The 20,748-nt window shown below is 46.0% G+C and overlaps 1 protein-coding gene across 1 annotated transcript; it reads right to left on the bottom strand.

Annotated features, from left to right (window-relative positions):
* Positions 1 to 979: 979 nt before the first annotated feature.
* AHSG (alpha 2-HS glycoprotein) lies at positions 980 to 10,151 on the bottom strand. The gene is made up of 7 exons (XM_033211979.1): positions 9,726 to 10,151; positions 7,320 to 7,430; positions 6,595 to 6,679; positions 5,763 to 5,926; positions 4,156 to 4,257; positions 2,352 to 2,435; positions 980 to 1,711 (listed from the first exon to the last, which is right to left on the bottom strand). Exons 1-7 carry the CDS (start codon positions 9,936 to 9,938, stop codon positions 1,367 to 1,369), a joined length of 1,104 nt encoding a protein of 367 aa, XP_033067870.1. The 5' UTR covers positions 9,939 to 10,151; the 3' UTR covers positions 980 to 1,366.
* Positions 10,152 to 20,748: the final 10,597 nt, after the last annotated feature.

Raw genomic sequence — 20,748 nt, 5'->3', positions numbered from 1 at the left:
GTGAAATAAGTGTGGAAAAATGCACCTGAAATCCAATAACTTTGAAACATGTGTTAGACATAATTAAAATCCACTAAGAAGGCAAATAAATGAGACATATGTAATGCTATTAATTTAGGAGAGAATACTCTGTAAAATAATAACATAAGAAAGGACAGAGCAGCATTAATACAAAAACTGTGCTATAAGGGTGACAGATTTAACAGCTCTATAACTCATTCTGTCTAATATTATTGGGAATAAGTAATTCTAAAATAATGCACATTTTGAATAATGCTGTCTCCAGGTGTGCATCATTTAGAGGAAACAAGTCACACAGGAAACTGTTTTAGGCAATTCTAGCGAGGAAATCCTGAAGATATTTGGCAATGCAATGTTAGAATTCAAGAAAGAGGTCCAATCTGGAGCCATTAAGTTGCAGTTATCTGGGTAAGAATGATAGTGTAAATCATGAGAGAGGCCAAACTTGCCAAGTAGAGTACAGATTTAAAAGAAGGTCAAAGCCAGGCGCAGTGGCTCACGCCTTTCCAGCACTTTGGGAGGCTGAGGCAGGTGGATCACGAGGTCAGGAGATGGAGAACATCCTGGCCAACATGGTGAAACCCCATCTCTACTAAAATACAAAAAAATTAGCTGGGTGTGGTCATGCATGCCTGTAGTACCAGCTACTCAGGAGGCTGAGGCAGGGGAATCGTTTGAACTTGGGAGGCGGAGGTTGCAGTGAGCTGAGATCGTGCCACTGCACTCCAGCCTGGGTGACAGAATGAGACTCCGTCTCAAAAAAAAAAAGTCATATCTTATGAGTTGTGGGAAGATCCTAGTCTCACTTTTTCCTGTATCTGGCAATACAGCAGGTTTTTGTTCTCTTTTGGTTCTATTTTCACTTTGGTTTTGATTGGGGACACTGTGTGGTTGTTGGGATAAAAGGCTATGCATGTGAGGGGAACTGGGATGAAGTCGGCAATAAGTATGACCACACTCAGCTTAGAACCTTCTTTATTAAGGAAGGTATTTCAGGCACTTTTATTAACAGGCACATATAAGCTTAGCAAGAGCACCTTTCAAAGTCACAGTTGCAATGGTTTTCGTAAGGTCAGCCAGAGGCAGAGAACACAATCATGGTGGCTTACCATCAAAATCATGGCAAATTGTCAACCTAATGCCTTCTGTCAAACATAACCACCATCCCCTCTGCTTCTGTCCTGTGAGGAATGACAGGAAGTAGGGATTCAAGACTTGATATTAATGTAGATCACATGTGACACTTGCGTGGTCAGCAGACAAGGCCCCCCACCCATGCCCAGGCTTGGACAAAATGGTGGCTATGTTTTCTCTGCCAAACCTCCTCATCTCTGCCATGTCTAGCCTAGACCTTGAAGTGTCTGACCCTCCCTGGACATGGAGGAACCACTGGCCCGGCAGCAGCACCAACACTAGGCTGCACCACTGAGCGTATTTTCCGAGGGTGCAACGCTTCTCCTGAGGAGGACCCCAATGAGACCACACCCATGAAGATGTGGCGCAGGTCGTAGTGTGCCCGGTGCAACGGGAGCACTGGGGGAGCTGCCGCGAGCACATGGGTGTATATGGGTGAGCCAGATGGAAGGGGTCCAGGTGCGCCAACTGGAGAGGATGCAGGTGCATCTGCATCCACCACGGGGGTGGGGACTGCTTCATTGGCACCTTCTGGTTGGGGCTGTGGGGTCGCGGGCTGGAAAAAGGACCATTTCCTTCAGTTAGTTTGCTTCCTCCTCCCAGTCAAGACCACCCACAGGTCCAGGTGGCACTGGCACCCAATTTCATCACATTATACATTTTTATTTGCAAAGAGTCTAGCAAGAAAGGACCTACCTAAGTACAGGGGATTGTCATCAAGGTTACAAGGAGGGATGACTGGCCTATCCTGGCCCCAGCCAGTATTGCCTTGGTGATGGTGGACTTGCACACATATGTCCCATCAGTAAAAGCACCCCACCTATGGCTCACCCTAGCCCAGCAGTGCCACCCTGTTTGTCATCTGAAGCTGCAGCCAGTGGGGGCTGCCAGGTAGATCTGGCCACCTGGTCTCTGCAACTCAGAAAACCACTCCCACCTCCCACAAATAAAAAGGTGGCTTTGTCAACTACACAGTAAGGTGGTTCTTCCCTGTGGTCACTAGTTCATGGGAGGGAAAGGCATAGCTAAAATATCCTTCCATTTGTTGATGATTCCACATACCCTAGTCTTATTTCATACTGTGAGGTTGGGAAGCGCAGGAGAGCAAATGTCCTGTCATCACCACTGCACTGCATAAATGTGAAGAGGTCATTGTATTCTGAAGGTGCAGGCAAGAATATTCATGGAGCTGTTACCTGTGTTTGGAACACTGTGCAGGTCACTGCAACTTCTTCTCCACCAAGCTTCTCATTGAGTGTTGCCTTACAAAAGCCATATTGCTGCCCACAGAGAAAGAGGAGTTATTTTAACTGATTTAAAAAATGGATCCCCCCCTCAATTTCATTGACACTCCAACCTTAAATTAGTTTGAGAAACCATTTTTCTTAAAGTTATAGTTTCTGCTTGTGGAAGGTATATGATTCTATATATAATATGGAAATACAGAAATACTTTGAGAGTGAGAGATTACCCATAATCCCTTTCTGGTGGTGAACTGGAAAGAATGAGGGTTAACATTGATGCATTTCTTTCTTATTTTAAAATACTATTAAATATGATTTAGAAATTGAGATCATTGTGACTATACGATGTTGTATTCTGTGTTTTTTCACTTGCCACAATAGCATTTTCTCATATCATTCATTATTCTTTGAAAACACAATTTTTAGCATCTGCACAATTTTCTATTTACTGATGTGCATGTATTATTCAATGACACCTTCCTGTTGGACATACAGATCTCTCTTTTTTGGTCTCTTTGTATCTATAATAAATCATTTTTATAGATATATTCTGTCAAATGTCACTGACGATTTCTTTTTTTGAGACAGAGTCTCACTCTGTTGCCCAGGCTGAAGCACAGTGGTGCGATCTCAGTTCACTGCAACCTCCACCTCCCAGGTTCACACCATTCTCCTGCCTCAGCCACCCGAGTAGCTGGGACTACAGGTGCCCACCACCACGCCTGGCTAATTTTTTTGTATTTTTAGTAGAGACGGGATTTCACCGTGTTAGCCAAGATGGTCTTGATCTCCTGACCTCATGATCCACCCGTCTTGGCCTCCCATAGTGCTGGGATTACAGGCGTGAGCCACCACCCCAGCCACTGATGATTTCTTTAGACTAAAATCCTAGAAGTGTATATTATCAGCTTAAGGACTTGAAAGTTTCTTTTTTTTTTTTTTTTTTTATTATACTTTAAGTTCTAGGGTACATGTGCATGACGTTTATATCATGTATAACTCCCCATTGCAATCCCTCCCTCCTCCCCCCTCCCCCTGATAGGCCCCAGTGTGTGATGTTCCCCTTCCCGAGTCCAAGTGATCTCATTGTTCAGTTCCCACCTATGAGTGAGAACATGCGGTGTTTGGTTTTCTCTTCTTGTGATAGTTTGCTAAGAATGATGGTTTCCAGCTGCATCCATGTCCCTACAAAGGACGCAAACTCATCCTTTTTGATGGCTGCATAGTATTCCATGGTGTATATGTGCCACATTTTCTTAATCCAGTCTGTCACAGATGGACATTTGGGTTGATTCCAAGTCTTTGCTATTGTGAATAGTGCCGCAATAAACAAACGTGTGCATGTGTCTTTGTAGTAGAGTAATTTATAATCCTTTGGGTATATACCCAGTAGTGGGATGGCTGGGTCATATGGTACATCTAGTTCTAGATAAGGACTTGAAAGTTTCATATCAGAGTTATATGCCTAGAAAATGTGCACGTCACACTCCCAGTGGCTGGGCGTGACTTGACTTGGCTTGATTAGGAAATAGCCTCTGTCTTTCTCCATGTGCTTGCAGTGGGTGAGATGACTTGGTGATGGCTTTTAAAGGGGTGGGGTGACACCCTAAGGAAAGACCTGCCATGATCCACAGGGAGCGGGCATTTGCACTGTTATTCTCTGTCTGCAGCCCCAAGATACAAACTACTCAGGGATGTTCTGTTCCACAAATAGCTCTGTCTGAGTGCTAACACCCCAGGGTCCCAGCCCACTCACCTTTTTTGCTAGCAGGTTGCAGTTGGCTGCTTCTGTGGCCTCTTTAGCAACACAGTCAGTGCCAGATATTGTAAACTCCACATACGTAGAAGGTGGGAGGGGCTGAGAAGAGTACATGAAAATGCTCTTGAGGAAACATGACTTAGAATGAAAAGGGCAGAGAAGGAGAGCAGGAAGTAGCCTCCTTCCGGGAGCGCCATTCATGCAGACCATGCGTGGTCCCAGAAGGCATGTCCCTCAATGGCTTACGCAGGGCAGTCGCTATGGGGTTGTGTTCTGAAGTGCTTGTACTTTAGAGATATGGATTGTAGGCCGGGCGCGGTGGCTCAAGCCTGTAATCCCAGCACTTTGGGAGGCCAAGACGGGCGGATCACGAGGTCAGGAGATCGAGACCATCCTGGCTAACACGGTGAAACCCCGTCTCTACTAAAAAAAATACAAAAAACTAGCCGGGCGAGGTGGCGGGCGCCTGTAGTCCCAGCTACTCGGGAGGCTGAGGCAGGAGAATGGCATAAACCCGGGAGGCGGAGCTTGCAGTGAGCTGAGATCAGGCCACTGCACTCCAGCCTGGGCGACAGAGCGAGACTCCGTCTCCAAAAAAAAAAAAAAAAAAAAAGAGATATGGATTGTGTCTTCCTTGTAGGAGGGGCAAGTACCCATCACAGATCCTTCAGGTTGGAGGTGAGTTTGCAGATAGGAAACAGGAATCAGAAGGCCAGCCTTAGACTGATAGGAGTGGGAACCCTTCCTCCCCATAGCCCTCGCTCTTGGGCTGCACTTGAGACCCAAGGTTCAGGTTACTCCAAGATAGGGTGGGAAAGTGAAGAGATTAATACCTCTTCCACCTACTTCATAGAGCAGATTCAAACGAAAAGATTTAGATGAAAGTATGGAAGATATCACTTGAGCTTTTTTTTCTTATAGTAGTTGCAGCATATGGACACAATAAAATATCTGTTATTCGGTCTAGTCTGGGGTGGGGATGTTCTGAGAATCACATATCTGATTAATAGAATTGCCATCTATACTAGTGTATTTCCAAGTATGGCCATGGCTGATATCCAGAATACATTTTCTTAAACATTTGAATTCTGTTGCATTCAAATGTGCTAAACCACCCACAGTACAATGAGATGTTTTCTCCAGTGACTCGAAAGGCATTTTAGGATCTTGCCATTATAAGCTCGTCAGTACAAGTGAGTATTAATTACGAGTCTGTGGCAGATGTTCAGCAGAGATGGGTGATGATGGAGCCCAGCGAATTTACAGAGAGTGCTTCTGGCCAACGTGGGAACCTCTACCCGCTGACACAGAGCTTTGGTTTTAGCTGGAACTGAGGGAGTGGGGATGTACCTGCCTGCAACTGTGGCTGCTGGATGTTACAGTGGCTCAGCATGGGGGAGGAGCCGAGGGTGTTGGGGGTCCTCATGACACTCAGGGACCTGATACCCCTTCGGATGCTTTCTTCCCTTTCCAAACAACCCTCTCCTTGCTTTCTCATCCCTGCCCCTGCACCTGTTCTTCCCTCCCTCCCGATCCACCACGTGCAGTATATTCCCGAAGTGCCACCGAATTGCCCAACCTGTCAAAAGAATCTCAGTCTTTACCACAAGTTGAGCCCGGGAAATTTCCTCCAGCTGAAAATTGGAGCCGTTGTTTTGGGCGTTGAAGACGGTCAGGGCAGCTTCCGCGGCGTGCACCACCCTGGTGTCGTTCAGCGGGGCCAGCAGGGGGCAGTCTCGGCACACTTTGCGCACGTCTTCGGCCGAGTCTGCTCGGAGAGAGGAAACCCGGATATGGGCAGCCAGTCTCCGTGGCATCGCCCCAGCTCTGCTGGTTAGCAAGGGCTAAGGCACGCCCCAAATGGCTTCAGGCAATTTCACTGCTTCTTACTAAACCTTCAAGCAGCTCGTGCCATGCTGACATTTCTGCAGGAGCCCTTATCATCACGGGGCAATTTTCACTTCCAATAACAATAACTTCTTTGTATTTTTTTTGAGACGATCTCACTCTGTGTCACCCAGGCTGGAATGCAGTGGCGCGATCTCGGCCCACTGCCACCTCTGCCTCCCAGGTTCAAGCGATTCTCCTGCTCCAGCCTCCCTAGTAGCTGGGATTACAGGCAAGCACCACCACACCCAGCTAATTTTTATATTTTTAGTAGAGATGGGGGTTTCACCATGTTAGCCAGACTGGTCTGGAACTCCTGACCTCAGGTGATCCACCCGCCTCGGGTGGGTGGATTACAGGCATGAGCCACCGCACCAGGCCAAGAGCAGCTTCTTAAAACACAATTTTAAAATCCCAGAACCCAGGAAATTTGGCTTCTACTTTTCCTCACCGACAAAGCGGCTAGAACTACTTAGGTTAAAAATCATTCAGATCCTTTCCCCACTTTCTCTACAAGGAAAAAACAAGAATAAGAATAGTCATCTGTACCTGGACTGGAATCACATTTTGCGTACGCCACGGAAAACTTGCCATTTACTTTCAACAACTGGAAATCACAGTCTCCTTCGACAGCCTGGAGAAAGAAACCCACGTGAGGATGGCTGCCCTTCCCCTTCACACCCCGGGAAGGCTTCCTCCAGGCATGGCTGTCAAAGGTGACCTTGCAAAATCGCCTTCTTTGGGTAATACTGAAACATGGCACTCTCTGCTTTCAGGGATATAACAATATAGTTAAACGCTTGTAAAAATCAGCCTCAGGGCAGGTGGCATCAAATAGCAATTTTATTTATGATGATGATGATGATTATTTTGAGGTAGAGATTCGCTGTTGTTGCCCAGGCTGGAGTGAAATAGCAGGATCTTGGCTCACTGCAACCTCTGCCTCCCGGGTTCAAGCGATTCTTCTGCCTCAGTCTCCTGAGTAGCTGGGATTTACAGGTCCCCGTCACCACGCCCAGCTAATTTTCGTACTTTTAGTAGAGACGGGGTTTCACCCTGCCGACCAGGCTGGTCTGGAACTCCTGACCTCAGGTGATCCACCTGCCTCGGCCTCCCAAAGTGCTGGGATCATAGGTATGAGCCCCCGCGCTCGGCCACAAATGGCAATTTTAGAAACTGTACCCTGGCTAGCCAAGAAGGCAGGTTGAGAAGCTGGCTGAATCGGTGGAGCTGGCCGAAGGACCACCCACAGCCACCCTAAGAAGGGTACTCACATGCTCCTTCAGCTGCCTCACGCTGCATTGTGCCACAGGGGTGGGGTCCAGCACATGGCAGGTGGTCTCCAGGGTGTCTATTTCAATCTCAAACATCTCTCCAAAGGGCTGCTGTGGAGACAAAGAGTGAAGCCGTGAGCAGCCCATTCCTCTGATCCGGTGGTGTGGGCCACGGTGTGCGCCCTCACTGGGCTTGAGCACACGCCCCTTTTGGAGAGGTGAGGGAAATGTCATTCTTATTGTCAGTCTGCAACTCCGTCTAGCTCTGAACTGGCCCGTGGGCAGGACAATGACCAGGGCTTGTCTGGTCTTCGTCTGTCGATTATGGGAGCACCAGACGATGCTCGCAAAGCAGAGGAGGTCCTGGGCTTGAACAAGTCGATGGAGCCACAGCCCTCACTCTGAGCCCTATTTGGAAACTACAAATGAGTATTAACGCTTATTTGTATTTATTATTTATTTATTATTTTTAAGATTTCACTCTTCAAGCATTGCTTTGGAAAATCCAGGTTTGGATTTTTCTCAGATAAGCTGCAAAATAAGATTGTGTAGGGTAATATCTTACTGTCTTTTTTTTTAGTCTCCTCTATCCCTCCCTCTCCTTATTTCTTTCTTCCTTTTATTACTTTCCTTCCTTCCTCCATTTTCTTTTCCCTCCTAGAGGGTTTTGCTGCTGCTGTCCTTGGCTTTTCCTTTGTCTCGGCTTGTGCAGCAGATGCCGGCATGCAACTATGCCGCTCTCTACTTCCCCCTGCTGGCGGTAATGGGGAAGGGCGAGTCTCCCTCTGACAGGAAACTGGGTATCACTAGTGTAGACATGAGGGAGCTTGCAACAATCCTTGGAGATATTCTTGTCAGTTCACCTGTTTTTGTATCCTGTCTTCGAAGCCTGAAAAATCCAGAAGGTACAAGTATGCCTTTTCTTCTCTCAGCCCAGCTCTGCTTGCCTCTCATTGGTTCTGCCTGGCTCACTAATACCTGAAGCCTCAGCATCTTCCCTGGGAGAAGCTCTGCATTTTTATGATGTCCAGGTGTGTGCAGAGTGACTGCCTGAAAGCGTCCACAGCTCTGAAGAACAGGAACTGGGTACACCTGAGTTTCTCAAGGAACCCAACTCTGAGGCTCTGCCTTTAGTGAAAGTCACAATGCCCATTCATTATTACCTGTTCCCTCAGATGTGCATGTTGCGTGTTCATTTCCCCTGAATTGATCAGTGTTTCCTCCTAACCACCATTGTGCTTTAATATGGCTGCAGCACTCTTAAAATCCATCCAGAGCAATCCTGATTTCAAATATTTTGTCTCTTTGTGAGATGGATAGCAGTTGTCAGCTGGTCCAGGCTTCCTGTTGTTGACCTTATTTTCCAACCTAGATTGTAAACTCTTGTGGGCACATATTATGCCTTTTTCACCATTGTATTAGGTCGAACCATTAACATAGTCAATATTTGCTTGCTTTAGATATAGAAAAATGGCACTTTTATATGGTTCAACCTAATATCTCTGGTTCTTGTCCAAGGAAGGCTTGTAATACATATTTGCTGAAAGAATTGTCATTCATCAGAAATAAAATCTAATTTCAAAACAGGCAGTAGACAGACAGCTTCTTCCCACCTCTCCAAATTGCTTTACTGATCCCCGAGGCATATTTCCAGCTTGACTTTTCTTGTCACTGGCTTCAGGTTGTGTTGGTTTCCTGTCTAGCGTGTGAGGAGGTGAATCCTGTTTATGCCAAGACTTCTCTCTGGGATGTGGGTAACTCTCTTAGGGAGGCAGTTTGTATAGAAGAAGGAACACAGATCTGGAATCAAATCCCAGCCTGAAGACTTAGTAATTATATGATCTTGGACCAAAACACACACACACACACAACAGAGCCTTGGTTTCCTCTTGTGTAAGACAAGAACAATATACGCACCACACAGCACCAGGAGGCAGGACTGGGAAAGAGTAAATGAGATAATCTATGTGAATGGGCCTGGCATATAGTAGGCATCTGCCAGATGCTAGTTTTATTCATTCTCAGTCTTTGTCAGAGAGAAACCAAACCAAAGACAGATACGTGATTTTCAGCCAGTGGTAACGTGGCAATCAGGAGCTGGTTTCTTGGGTCCTAGTTTTTCCAGCAAGTTACACTTTCCACCTGTGATCTGCAAACTACCATTGAAGCACTTTTTCTTCTGCACACCACCCCACACCCTACCCAGCTCCCTCCTGAGACCCATGACTGCTGTACAGAATGTCTCCTCTCTTGGTCTCTGCCTGCCCCTTCCCTCACTCCTGGGAAGAAATCAAAGTATTTACTCCGCTGTGGTTTCATTTGCACTGGGAGATGGTGAACTTTTGAGGCACCTGGTTGAGCTCCATATACAAATTATTTCAGCTCATACACAGCAGGTCCACTTACCTGAGGCCACACCTTCACTTCATCAATCTGGTTCAAGGTGTGTTTGTATCCCCAAGGAAAGTTTTGATTGATGTAGTCTATAGCCACCAGAGCTGCTTCCTCAGTTTCTGGATCATCGCAGTTCGGTTGTCTATAAATCAGCCCTGGGCCATGTGGGGCTGAGTGGCAGCCCCAGAGCCGAGCAAGACAAAGGAGCAGGACAAGGGACTTCATGGTTGCCCCAGAAAGGCCCTGGCAGGTGTGCAGGTGGCTGGAGGCTTCGGGACCAACCCAGGTGCTCTGCTGGGAAAGGTAGACTCATGGAGGGTGGTGGGCTTTATTTATCTATTGGAGCCTGCCGGAAGAATTGCATAAGGATACAGGATGATTTCTGCTTTGGTTAAAAAAAAAAAAAAAACCTGCAAACATCAGCCCTGGAAAAGCAAATAGGTTAGGACATCGCTGGTCCCCAAGAAATCTGCCAAAGTCCATGCTGCTGTGGGGGAGATGCTCCAAAGTCTGCTTGGAACATGGTAATAGCAGCAAAGAGAAGACGGCTGAGGGGATGAGGTAGACATGGTCAGCCTCAGAGTGCCATGGGTTTGGCAGCAAAGGAAATGTCTTCTACTGTGATCTAAGCATGCCATGGGGTCTGTGAGAGGGAAGGGGGGATATTCAGCAATTTGATAAAATTGTCTAATGTCAGGGGGAATTAGCTTTCCAAGAGGAGTCCTACAGGAAGAACAAGGCCCACTGATATAGCAAAGGTACAGATGTGCTATAGGAGATGCCAAGATTTTGGGGGAAGATTCTTGGAGAAAAGAAGAAAGAATGAGATATGTTTCTGCCTAAAGTGGGTAATGGAGGTGGAAGGAGGGGGTTCCCGTGGCAGGACCAGGATGGGAAATGACCAGCAAAACGTGTGGGATTCCCTGCCCCTTCTCTTCCTTCTCCAGACCTCACTGCCAGGGCCCTGCAGGTGGCAGCAGAGATGGGCACTGACCTGAGTCTCCTAGCTGGCTGAGCATGATTAGCACCAGTAACCTAGTGCCCCAGCCAGTGCACAAGTGCAGCAGAGGGGAGTGCCGATCTAACAGCGACTCATTTGACACAGCTCTGGGTTTGAGTTTGACACTGCAGGCTGAGATGCTGCACAAGCAGCTAAGGACACAAATGCCCCTTGAACACTCTTTGCAGACTCAGCAGAATTAGAGTGTGTCTTTCTGGCCAGAACACAGGGCCAGTGTTGACTCCAGGCACTGCCTATTAAGTGACCCTTGACAATTCCGAGTGTGACCTCCAAGGAGGGTTGGCAGGATAAAGAGAGGCTTGGGAAATATCACACAAGGACCTGATTTGGTTTAGTCTGAAACAAAGAAACCCTCTCATGGAGACCAACATAATCTTCAAATGTTTAGAGGCCATCATTGTGTGTGGGTGAATTTGTTCTAATGTTTGATACTGCTTCAGAGGAAAAAAAAACTGGTTAAAAAAAAGAAAGAAGAGGGGCTCCTCCAAAGGGAAGCTTCATATTGACTTTCTGGGGTGAGGATCGCGATGAGGGAAGTGAAGTGAGTGGTGATGGGGCAGAGAAGGTAGTTGGCAGGACTGTTTTCACATTTACTCCCAGCCGCTTACACACCACACAGAATCTTAATAACAGAAGCTCAGAAGGTGTGGCCAGGACTGCAGGTTCTCTCTGAGACGGGGAACATGACTCTTCCAGATGCAAAACAGACTCTGGTCATTTAGCAAGATGATCCTCAAAGCCAGGGGCAACCTTCCATCAGCCTTATGCTCCATTTCACTCAGGGCTCTGACTCCTGAACTGTGTGTAGAAGCTATGCTTTTCTTTACATAATCTTTAAAAATATTGAAGGGCTGGGCGTGGTGGCTCACACCCGTAATCCCAGCACCTTGGGAGGCCGAGGTGGGCAGATCACCAGGTGAGGAGATTGAGCCCATCCTGGCCCACATGGTGAAACATGATCTCTACTAAAAATACAAAAATTAGCTGGGCGTGGTGGCGCACGCCTGTAGTCCCACCTACTTGGGAGGCTGAGACAGGAGAATCACTTGAACCCAGAGGGTGGAGGTTGCAGTGAACCGAGATGGCACCACTGCACTCCAGCCTGGCAACAGAGGGAGACTCCATTTCAAAAAAAAAAAAAAGGCCGGGCGCAGTGGCTCACGCCTGTAATCCCAGCACTTTGGGAGGCCGAGGCGGGTGGATCACGAGGTCAGGAGATCGAGACTATCTTGGCTAACACGGTGAAACCCCCGCGTGGTGGCGGGCACCTGTAGTCCCAGCTACTCGGGAAGCTGAGGCGAGAGAATGGCGGGAACCCAGGAGGCGGAGCTTGCAGTGAGCCGAGATCGCGCCACTGCACTCCAGCCTGGGCGACAGAGCGAGACTCTGTCCAAAAAAAAAAAAAAATTGAATAAAGTGTGGCGTGGTGGCACACACCTGCAATCCCAACTATGAAGGCAGGATGATCGCATAAGCCCTGGAGTAAGCTATGGCTGCAGTGAGCTATGATCGTGCCACTGCGCTCCAGCCCAGCTAACAGAATGAGACTCTGTCTCAAAAAAGAAATCATTCGCAATCTCATCATGCAGAGATAAATAATGTTAATGTTTTGGTGCATTTATATCTTTTCTTTTTTCTATGTAAAATAATATTTTAATGTAATTTTGATTATACTGCATATACAGCTTTTAAAATTTTTTCACCCATCATTTTAACTTTAATATTTTCCTATGTCATTAAGTAGACTTAAAAATATGTTTACAGGCCAGGCGCTGTGGCTTACACCTGTAATCCCAGCACTTTGGGAGGCCGAGGCAGGTGGATCACGAGGTCAAGAGATAGAGACCATCCTGGCCAACATGGTGAAACCCCATCTGTACTAAAAGTACAAAAAATTAGCTGGGCATGGTGCTTGATGCCTGTAATCTCAGCTACTTGGGAGGCTGAGGCAGGAGAATCACTTGAACCCGGGAGGCGGAGGCTGCAGTGAGGGGAGATTGTACCACTGCGCTCCAGCCTAGGCAACAGAGGGAAACTCTGTCTCAAAAAAACAAAAAACAAAAAACAAAAACCACAACACACCTTTTTATTTAGGAATCTCTGGCTTTTGATTCTTTTTTTCAGGATAGATTTTTAGAAGTAAAATGATTGATTCTAATGATTTGCACATTTTTTAAGCTCTTAATTTCTATAGTCAAATCGCCTATTTGGCTATGCCAATTTATCCCCTTCCATTTAGCTGTTGTGTGATATCAGCTCAGCTGTTTTCTCTTTTCCTCTGCTACTGCTTTCATGCTGACTTTTGTGGGAGCTTAGATATGTGAACACTATCAGAACTCTTTTTTTAAAATGTAATTTATGAATATCTTTGCTTTTATCTCAACTTCTCCGTATGCCTAATACGTATAAACTAAAATAACTTTGGTATCAAGCCGAATAAAATGGTTCCTTAGATTTTTTCAGGTTCCTTAGAAAGAAATGTTGCCATTTACTTACTGGAAATGAGGAAGAAAATAGATGATATTTTGGTATATTTTCCAAGATGGCTGTAGCATTAGTGCCAATGGGTAGTTCCCTGTGCCTGCTGACACCAGTTTTAAACTTTAAAGGATTCTCACTTACCAATTGTGTGTGGGACTCCTAAGTGATCTTCACATGTTGAATACATATACTCATGAGCAATCTTGGGTCAGTTTGATCCAACTGGCTCCAGCTTCTTTGCATGTCAGTAGGAGACAGGCATTTCCTCCATTTTCTAGTCCTTTGCTGCATTATTTTAGTTACTTTTCTGTGCATTTTTCTATGAGGTTCACATCACAGCAATAAAATAATCCTCATTCCATTCACACTGTGATGGCTGACAGTGTGTTGAGGATATCAAGGGCTTGTTAGAACTGGTTAAGGAGAGCAGGCCCAACAGTCTAAGGAGCAGGAGAAGATCAGCAATCTCCAGGAGATGGCAGCAGGGCACCGGGCAGTGCTTGCTGGGTGCAACCCTTGTGCAGCTGATGGCAGAAGTCTCAAGATGGCAGGTTGTCTTAGTCCATTTGTGTTTCTATAAAGGAATACCTGAGGCTAGGTTATTTATAAAGAAAAGAGGTTTATTTGGCTCATGGTTCTACAGGCTGTACAAGAAGCATGACACCAGCATCTGCTTCTGGTGAGGGCTACAGGCTGTTTCCACTCATGGCGGAAAGCAAAGAGGAGCTGGTGTGCGCAAGCAAATGGTGAAAGAGAGGGGAAACAACCAGCTTTTTTTTTTTTTTTTTTTAACAACCAGCTCTCAAGGAAAATAATATAGCAGGAATTCACTCATCTCCACCAGGATGGCACCAAGCCCTTCATGAGGGATCTGTCTCCATGACCCGAACACCTCCCATTAGGCCCCACCTCCAACACTGGGGATTAAATTTCAACATGAGGTGTCAGGGGACAAACATCCAAAGTAGAGCAACAGCTGAGGATGGCACCAGTGTTTCTGAATTTGTCAAAAGGACTCTTTGCCAGGGAGCCACTAGGGCAGGTGATGTATTTAAACTATTCCAAGGCAGAATTCAGTGTTTATAGTTGCAGGTCAGGAACCACAACAAGAAAGATCACCATAAGCTCAGGGTCAGAGTTTCTCAGAGGCTGGTTCCATTAGTGGACGTGAGTGTAGGAGGAAGAGGATAGATCTACAAAGATGTGAAATATCCAGTCAGGCAGCAAGAGCTAAGGTGATAGCTAGAAACCAGTCTCTCACAAAACAGAAGATGAAAAAGTGCCTGTCAGCAAAAGCCAGAAGGACGACTTGTTTCTGTAGGGAGGAAACAGCAGTGGTTGGTTTTTAAATCATTAGGTCAGGTTCATGGCTCTGCCCTTTCTGCTACTTAAAAGGCCTGATAGACTGGGTATTAATTTCACTCCGAGACTGCATGTTTCTTCATTCATATGTTCAATGAACAAACATTTATTGAGCACCTACTATCCATGTTATCAGATGCCTGGACACAGAGTAATGAGAACCACATGCTCTGGAGGAGCTCATCTTGACTCATTTAGTCCAGCAAGGTCTGATCAGCAAAGAACTTTATGCTAATATATGAAATTATCATTCTGTTATTAGACAAATTATCATAATTTCCTGTGAAGACAGATTGGGGTTTATTTCTCCAATGTAAAGCACCAGTGAATGAAAGCAAGTTACCCTTGTCCAAGGACCCATCTGGTTTCTTGTGAAGGTAACTTAACACCAAGTTCCCTGGAAGTCATCAGCCCATAATTAGGAAGAGCCCCTTGCACTCGGTGCCAAAGTTGGGAGATGTGGGCCCAACCACAGCGTGGCAAAAATGACCATAAGTAATGGCTCCATGTTTTGGGGTGGAAAAAGTGCTCTGCAAACCTTCCTCCAACCCTGCCCGCATGAGCAGGACCTAGCTCTGCAAATCCAAACCCCAGAAAGGACATTGCATTTGAGAACATATAAATGGAAGAGTAAGGCCTGGACTAGAGTAGGGCAAGGGAGTGGGTAAAGGTGCAGATTTCAAGGAGGCCTCTCCCTCGGGGTTGCTGCTTCTTAAATTTTGTGCTCTAGCCCTCTCATGCTGCACCTTTGTCCTGCCCTGGGGAAGAGGCATAATCTAAACCCAGGATAGAAAAAATGTTTCTGCCAGGGCGCAGTGACTCACACCTGTAATCCCGGTACTTTGGGAGGCAGAGGCGGGTGGATCACCTGAGGTCAGGAGTTCAAGATCAGCCTGGCCAACATGGAGAAACCCCGTCTCTACTAAAAATACAAAAATTAGCCAGGCATAGTGGTGCGTGCCTGTAATCCCAGCTACTCAGGAGGCTGAGGCAGGAGAATCACTTGAACCTGGGAGGTGGAGGTTGCAGTGAGCCGAGATCGCGCCATTGCACTCCAGCTGGGGTGACAGAGTAAGACCCCATCTCCAAAAAAGAAAAAAAAAAGTTTCCATTTCATCAAATATTTTTTCTCTTTCAAGGGAAGTTCTTTTAACATTTGGGCTGGTGATCCTATGTGTGCAATGGGCCCCAACACAGCAATCCTTGCAGTAAACTTTTCATCATCACATAAGAAACAATGAGAACCTTCCATTCTCTTTTGTACAATAGGAAGGAGATTTCCAACTACATACTGTTTAGTGTGGCCTTGACACTCACTTAACATTCTGTCTTATAAGAGAATCACTTCACGGTTAAAGAAATCGGGAGATTTGAGCTTTCCAGGCCTGGAACAGCATCATCATAGCTCCTGTTACTGACTTATTCATAAAAGGCATGAGAGCTGTACTATTCTTATCCTTCCTCCTTTACAGAGGGAAAAAGGGCTGAGAGATTCTGGAACTTGACCACATCACACACAAAGAAAATGGAAGGGCCTGGATTTAGCCCAATCACTTTATTTCTGTATTAACCCCAAACCAAAAGTATATGGGGCCCAGGAAAAGCTGGGGAGGTTGGCTACTAGACACCAATCTCCTGCTAGACACTAAATTGAGCAAATCATTATTCTTAATGATAGAAAACATGACTGCATTAAAAAAGGATGAGTTCATGTCCTCTGTAGGGACATGGATGAAGCTGGAAACCATCATTCTGAGCAAACTATCACAAGGACAGAAAATCAAACACCGCATGCTCTCACTCATAGGTGGGAATTGAACAATGAGAACAATTGGACACAGGGTGGGGAACATCACACACCAGGGCCTGTCATGGGGTGGGGGTAGGGGGAGGGATAGCATTAGGAGAAATACCTAATGTAGATGATGAGTTGATGGGTGCAGCACACCAACATGGCACATGTATACATATGTAACAAACCTGCACGTTGTGCACATGTAATCTAGAACTTAAAGTATAATTTTAAAAAATGGCTGCATGTTGCTATATTAGAAAGGAAAACTGATTCAAACTCATTCTTGTTGATATGAAAATAAAAATATAAAATACAAAAAAGAGAAAGGAATAGAAAAATGTATTGAGTTTGGTCAACAATTAAATAATTTAAAAGTCAGTTTGTGCCCATAATTTCAGTTATAGAAAATATCTGGATCTCAGTTTTTCCAAAAAACACTTTGACTTGTTGACTTTAGCGATGACTCAGCTGGTATTAAAGTTATCTCTATTTCAGGTTTAGAAGGTAAATAAAGGGTAAATGATTACACTGTTTCTAGACAAATGTTTTTCAGAGAAAACACTAGTCAATGCAGATAGTCACATCCATCTTTCCTGCTGGTTTCTGTCACCAAACTTTGATGTCTTCAAAGCAAGGCAAGTGAGTGGCACTCTTCAGACAAGAAGGAAGACGGCAGGTGAAATCATCTTCTTCCAATGAGCCCAGTGCTGTGCTTGTTGATGTCCTTGGTCACGGAGATTTTCAGAAGAGCCACGGCCTTACCAGTGAAGGTTACACAGAGGCCACCGGAGTCAAGTAACTCAGTGCACCTTATTACATGTAGGCACTTATTTATCCATCATGCAGATTACTGGGATTGGAATGAGTCCTTTCAACAATTAGTCAATATTGAAGATTCTATGGATCCATTTACTGACACATATCGGGTATTCCCTGGACACATTCATTAACTTCAAAACTGTTTCTTAGACATTGTGCTAAGTGCTAAGGAAACACAAATGGAAGGAATAATTTTTGTCTTCCAGGTGCTCACCATTGGGTCTGATGCTATACAACTATTGTGAACACACGAGGGAAGTGTAAGCTGTGCTTCTTGCCCTCAGTCTGAGGAGCACAGTCCCTGAGGTGGAAGGGTCTCCAGACGACAGCACTGTCCATGTCTTATTTACTCTTGATTTCCAGCACCTGCCTCCTGCCCAGCACAATTGGGTCCCAAACCTGATCACTGACAGGGTTGCTCTGGACCAGCCCATCACTCAATGCAGAGCTTCCCTCCAGTGTATGGTGTCTGCTTGAGGATGTGGAGATAGGAGGGCCTCTCTCCCACTCCCGCAGCCCATTGCATTGTTGCTTCACACTGATTACTAAGAGATCTCCCTGCCTGCCTTGTAACCTCACCAACAAACCCAGATTCTGCCCTCAGGAGCTACATGAACTAAAACACTATACAGACTAAGTCCCTGGTCTCTATATTATGCTTCAGGTGTTTAGAGACATCTGTGCTGTATCTTGTTTTCCTTCCCTGGCCTCCAATATCCCTATTCCTTTAGATACTTCTCAGGTGAATTAGTTTTGATACTACTTCATCATCCTATTGACCAGGCAAGACTAGCACCAATGATTAAATAATAGGATGAATCATCCTGTGATTAGGAGTGAAATTAATTCTTAGCTATCTGAGTGGGTGTGATCTGATGTCTGCACATGTGTGTACACGTGGACAATTCAACAATTACAGGATGAAGATTAGCCAGCTGCTACTGGCAGGACAGAGGGGTTCTCTTGGTTTTCAGAGGCTTATCTGGACCCTCAGAAGGATTAACAATGAAACCAACAAACAGGTCCTTCTTCTCCATAGATTACCTTGATGAGACTTCTTGGATGTCGAGAGGGAAAAATGTATGAGGCTAATGGAAGACCCATAAGAGGGGACTAAGTCTCCTACTCCGCTTGGATCTGGCATGGCTCTTAGCTGTAGCATTTCTTCACTCTTTGTTGTCTGATCTCTTGAATACACTTGAGGATATGGGCAATCTTTGCCTCTCATGTTCTTGTTAGAATAGTAGAAGGAGACACCTTGAAATTGAGAGGGTGCAGATCACAGGGCCAGGACAGCTAATGTGGGCAATTTTCTTCCTGTGCTGGGATTATGCAACAGGCAGTGAGATAATTTGGTGGGTTAAGCAAGAGATTGAGCCTCCAGAATTTAGATTCTTTTTTTTTTTTGAGACAAAGTTTCGCTCTTGTTGCCCAGGCTGGAGTGCAGTGTCACGATCTCACCACTGGGTTCAAGCGATTCTCCTGTCTCAGCCTCCAGAGTAGCTGGGATTACAGTACAGGCGCCCACCACTACGTTCGGCTAATTTTTGGTATTTTTAGTAGAGATAGGTTTCACTGTGTTGGCCAGGCTGGTCTCAAACTCCTAACCTCAGGTGATCTGCCTGCCTTGACCTCCCAAAGTGCTGGGATTACAGGCATGAGCCACCGCGCCTGGCCAGAATTCAGATTCTAATGGAGACTGAGGCGTGGGAGGATGGATACTTGCAGGAAGGTAAGGGTAAGATGAAGAAAGGCTGGATGGCTGGCAGGGTGTGGGAGCAACCTGATCAGGGAGCTTACATCGAGAATCAGGATATATCCAAGTCCAAACCCTGGTACCACTATTTACTTGCTATGTGACCTAACTAGAGATTAAATCTGGCTAGGCCTTTGTTTCTTCATCTGTTAAATATGGACAGTAAAACCTGGCTAATAGAGATGAGCTGAAAATTTAGTGAGATAACTTGCAAAATGCTCAGCGTAGGGCCTGGCACATGGTAAGCTATTAATAAATGGGAGTCCTTTTTTTGTTTGAAATAGAGTTTCACTCTGTCGCCCAGGCTGGATTGCAGTGGCGCGATCTCGGCTCGCTGTAACCGCCACCTTCTGGGTTCAAGTGATTCTCCTGCCTCAGGCTCCCGAGAACCTGGGATTACAGGTGCCCACCACACCCAGCTAATTTTTGTATTTTTAGTAGAGATGGAGTTTCACCATGTTGGTCAGGCTGCTCTAGAACTCCTGACCTCAGGTGATCCACTGGCTTCAGCCTCCCAAAGTGCTGGGATTACAGGCATGAGCCACCGCACCTGGCCGCTAAATGAGAGTTCTTAATAGCTCTAATAATACACTAGGACTGAGGGCACAAAGAGGCAACATAGGGAACACTAAAGACCAAGATACAGTCTTTGCCTTCAAGGGGCCTATCTCTAGAGGCAATACATCCTAGTGGCTAAGAGTAAGGGCTCCTTAGCTTTATCACCTCGTGCAAGTTACTTAACTGACTGCATCTCATTTTATCCTTCTGTAAAAGGAATAGCAGCAATGCATACTTCACAGGACTATTGAGAGCATTAAATAATACGGTATGCTTAGCATTCCTGGCATCAGGTAAGCAGCTATATTACCACTTACTCAGACGGTAGAAATATAACAGGTAAACAGTGCTAGGGCCACATCTTTTTGCATCAACATGCTGACAAAGAGAGGGTTATATGTCGGCAACTTCCTGTAACAAGAGGAACCAGAAAAAAAGGCGGATAGTGGTACTGCAGGAAAATAACCGATCAATCTTTCCCCATTCTTTGTGCTACAAAGACCACTGTTCCTGTGCTACAAGGAACAGTGGCCAACTCAGGGAACCCAATGAGGCAGGACTCAAAGAGAAGAAGGCAGTAGGCATAGGTCAGAGTGGCTGGTGGGGTCTCGGGATGCAGAGTACACAGCTAAGTTTCCAGCAAGGTGGAGAAGCAGGCACAGAGGTGCTGGGACACTGAAACAGGGCTAAGGAAGGAGAGGGGAGCAGCTCGGAAGCTTCCCTGGGAGGCGATTCCAATAGGCATTTAAAAGATTGTGTTTGCCCAGTGGACTTTCAGCTTCCCATTGGAGTCTGCAAGTATAATTCCCAGGGCTGGCTTCCCAGGTGGGTGTCCTGTGCAGGGTCCTGCACTTAAAAGGACCCTGTGCTTGTGAAATGCTCTGCTGTGGCTGCCTTGAAATTCTTTTTTTTTTTTTCAAGACAGAGTCTTGGTCTGTCACACAGGATGGAGTGCAGTGGCGCGATCTCGGCTCACTGCAACCTCTGCCTCCCAGGTTCAAATGATTCTCCTGCCTCGGCCTCCTGAGCAGCTGTGACTACAGGCAGGTGCCACCCTGCTCGGCTAATTTTTGTATTTTTAGTAGAGACTGGGGTTCACCATTGTTGACCAGCCTGACTTTTTAGCAAGGGCCTTGGGTTTTCATCTTGCATAGGGCCATGTAAATCATATAGCCAGTCATTAATCATAACTAGTACATCAGAGGAACCAAGTGGCATTTGCAGGAAAGTGGCGGTGGGGGGA

This window comes from Trachypithecus francoisi, unplaced genomic scaffold (genome assembly GCF_009764315.1).
Source record: "Trachypithecus francoisi isolate TF-2019V2 unplaced genomic scaffold, Tfra_2.0 Lachesis_group0, whole genome shotgun sequence".
In the NCBI taxonomy this organism is placed as follows: domain Eukaryota; kingdom Metazoa; phylum Chordata; class Mammalia; order Primates; family Cercopithecidae; genus Trachypithecus; species Trachypithecus francoisi.
The sequence above is the reverse complement of the archived record's forward strand: the minus strand, read 5'-3'. Positions and strand labels throughout refer to the sequence as shown.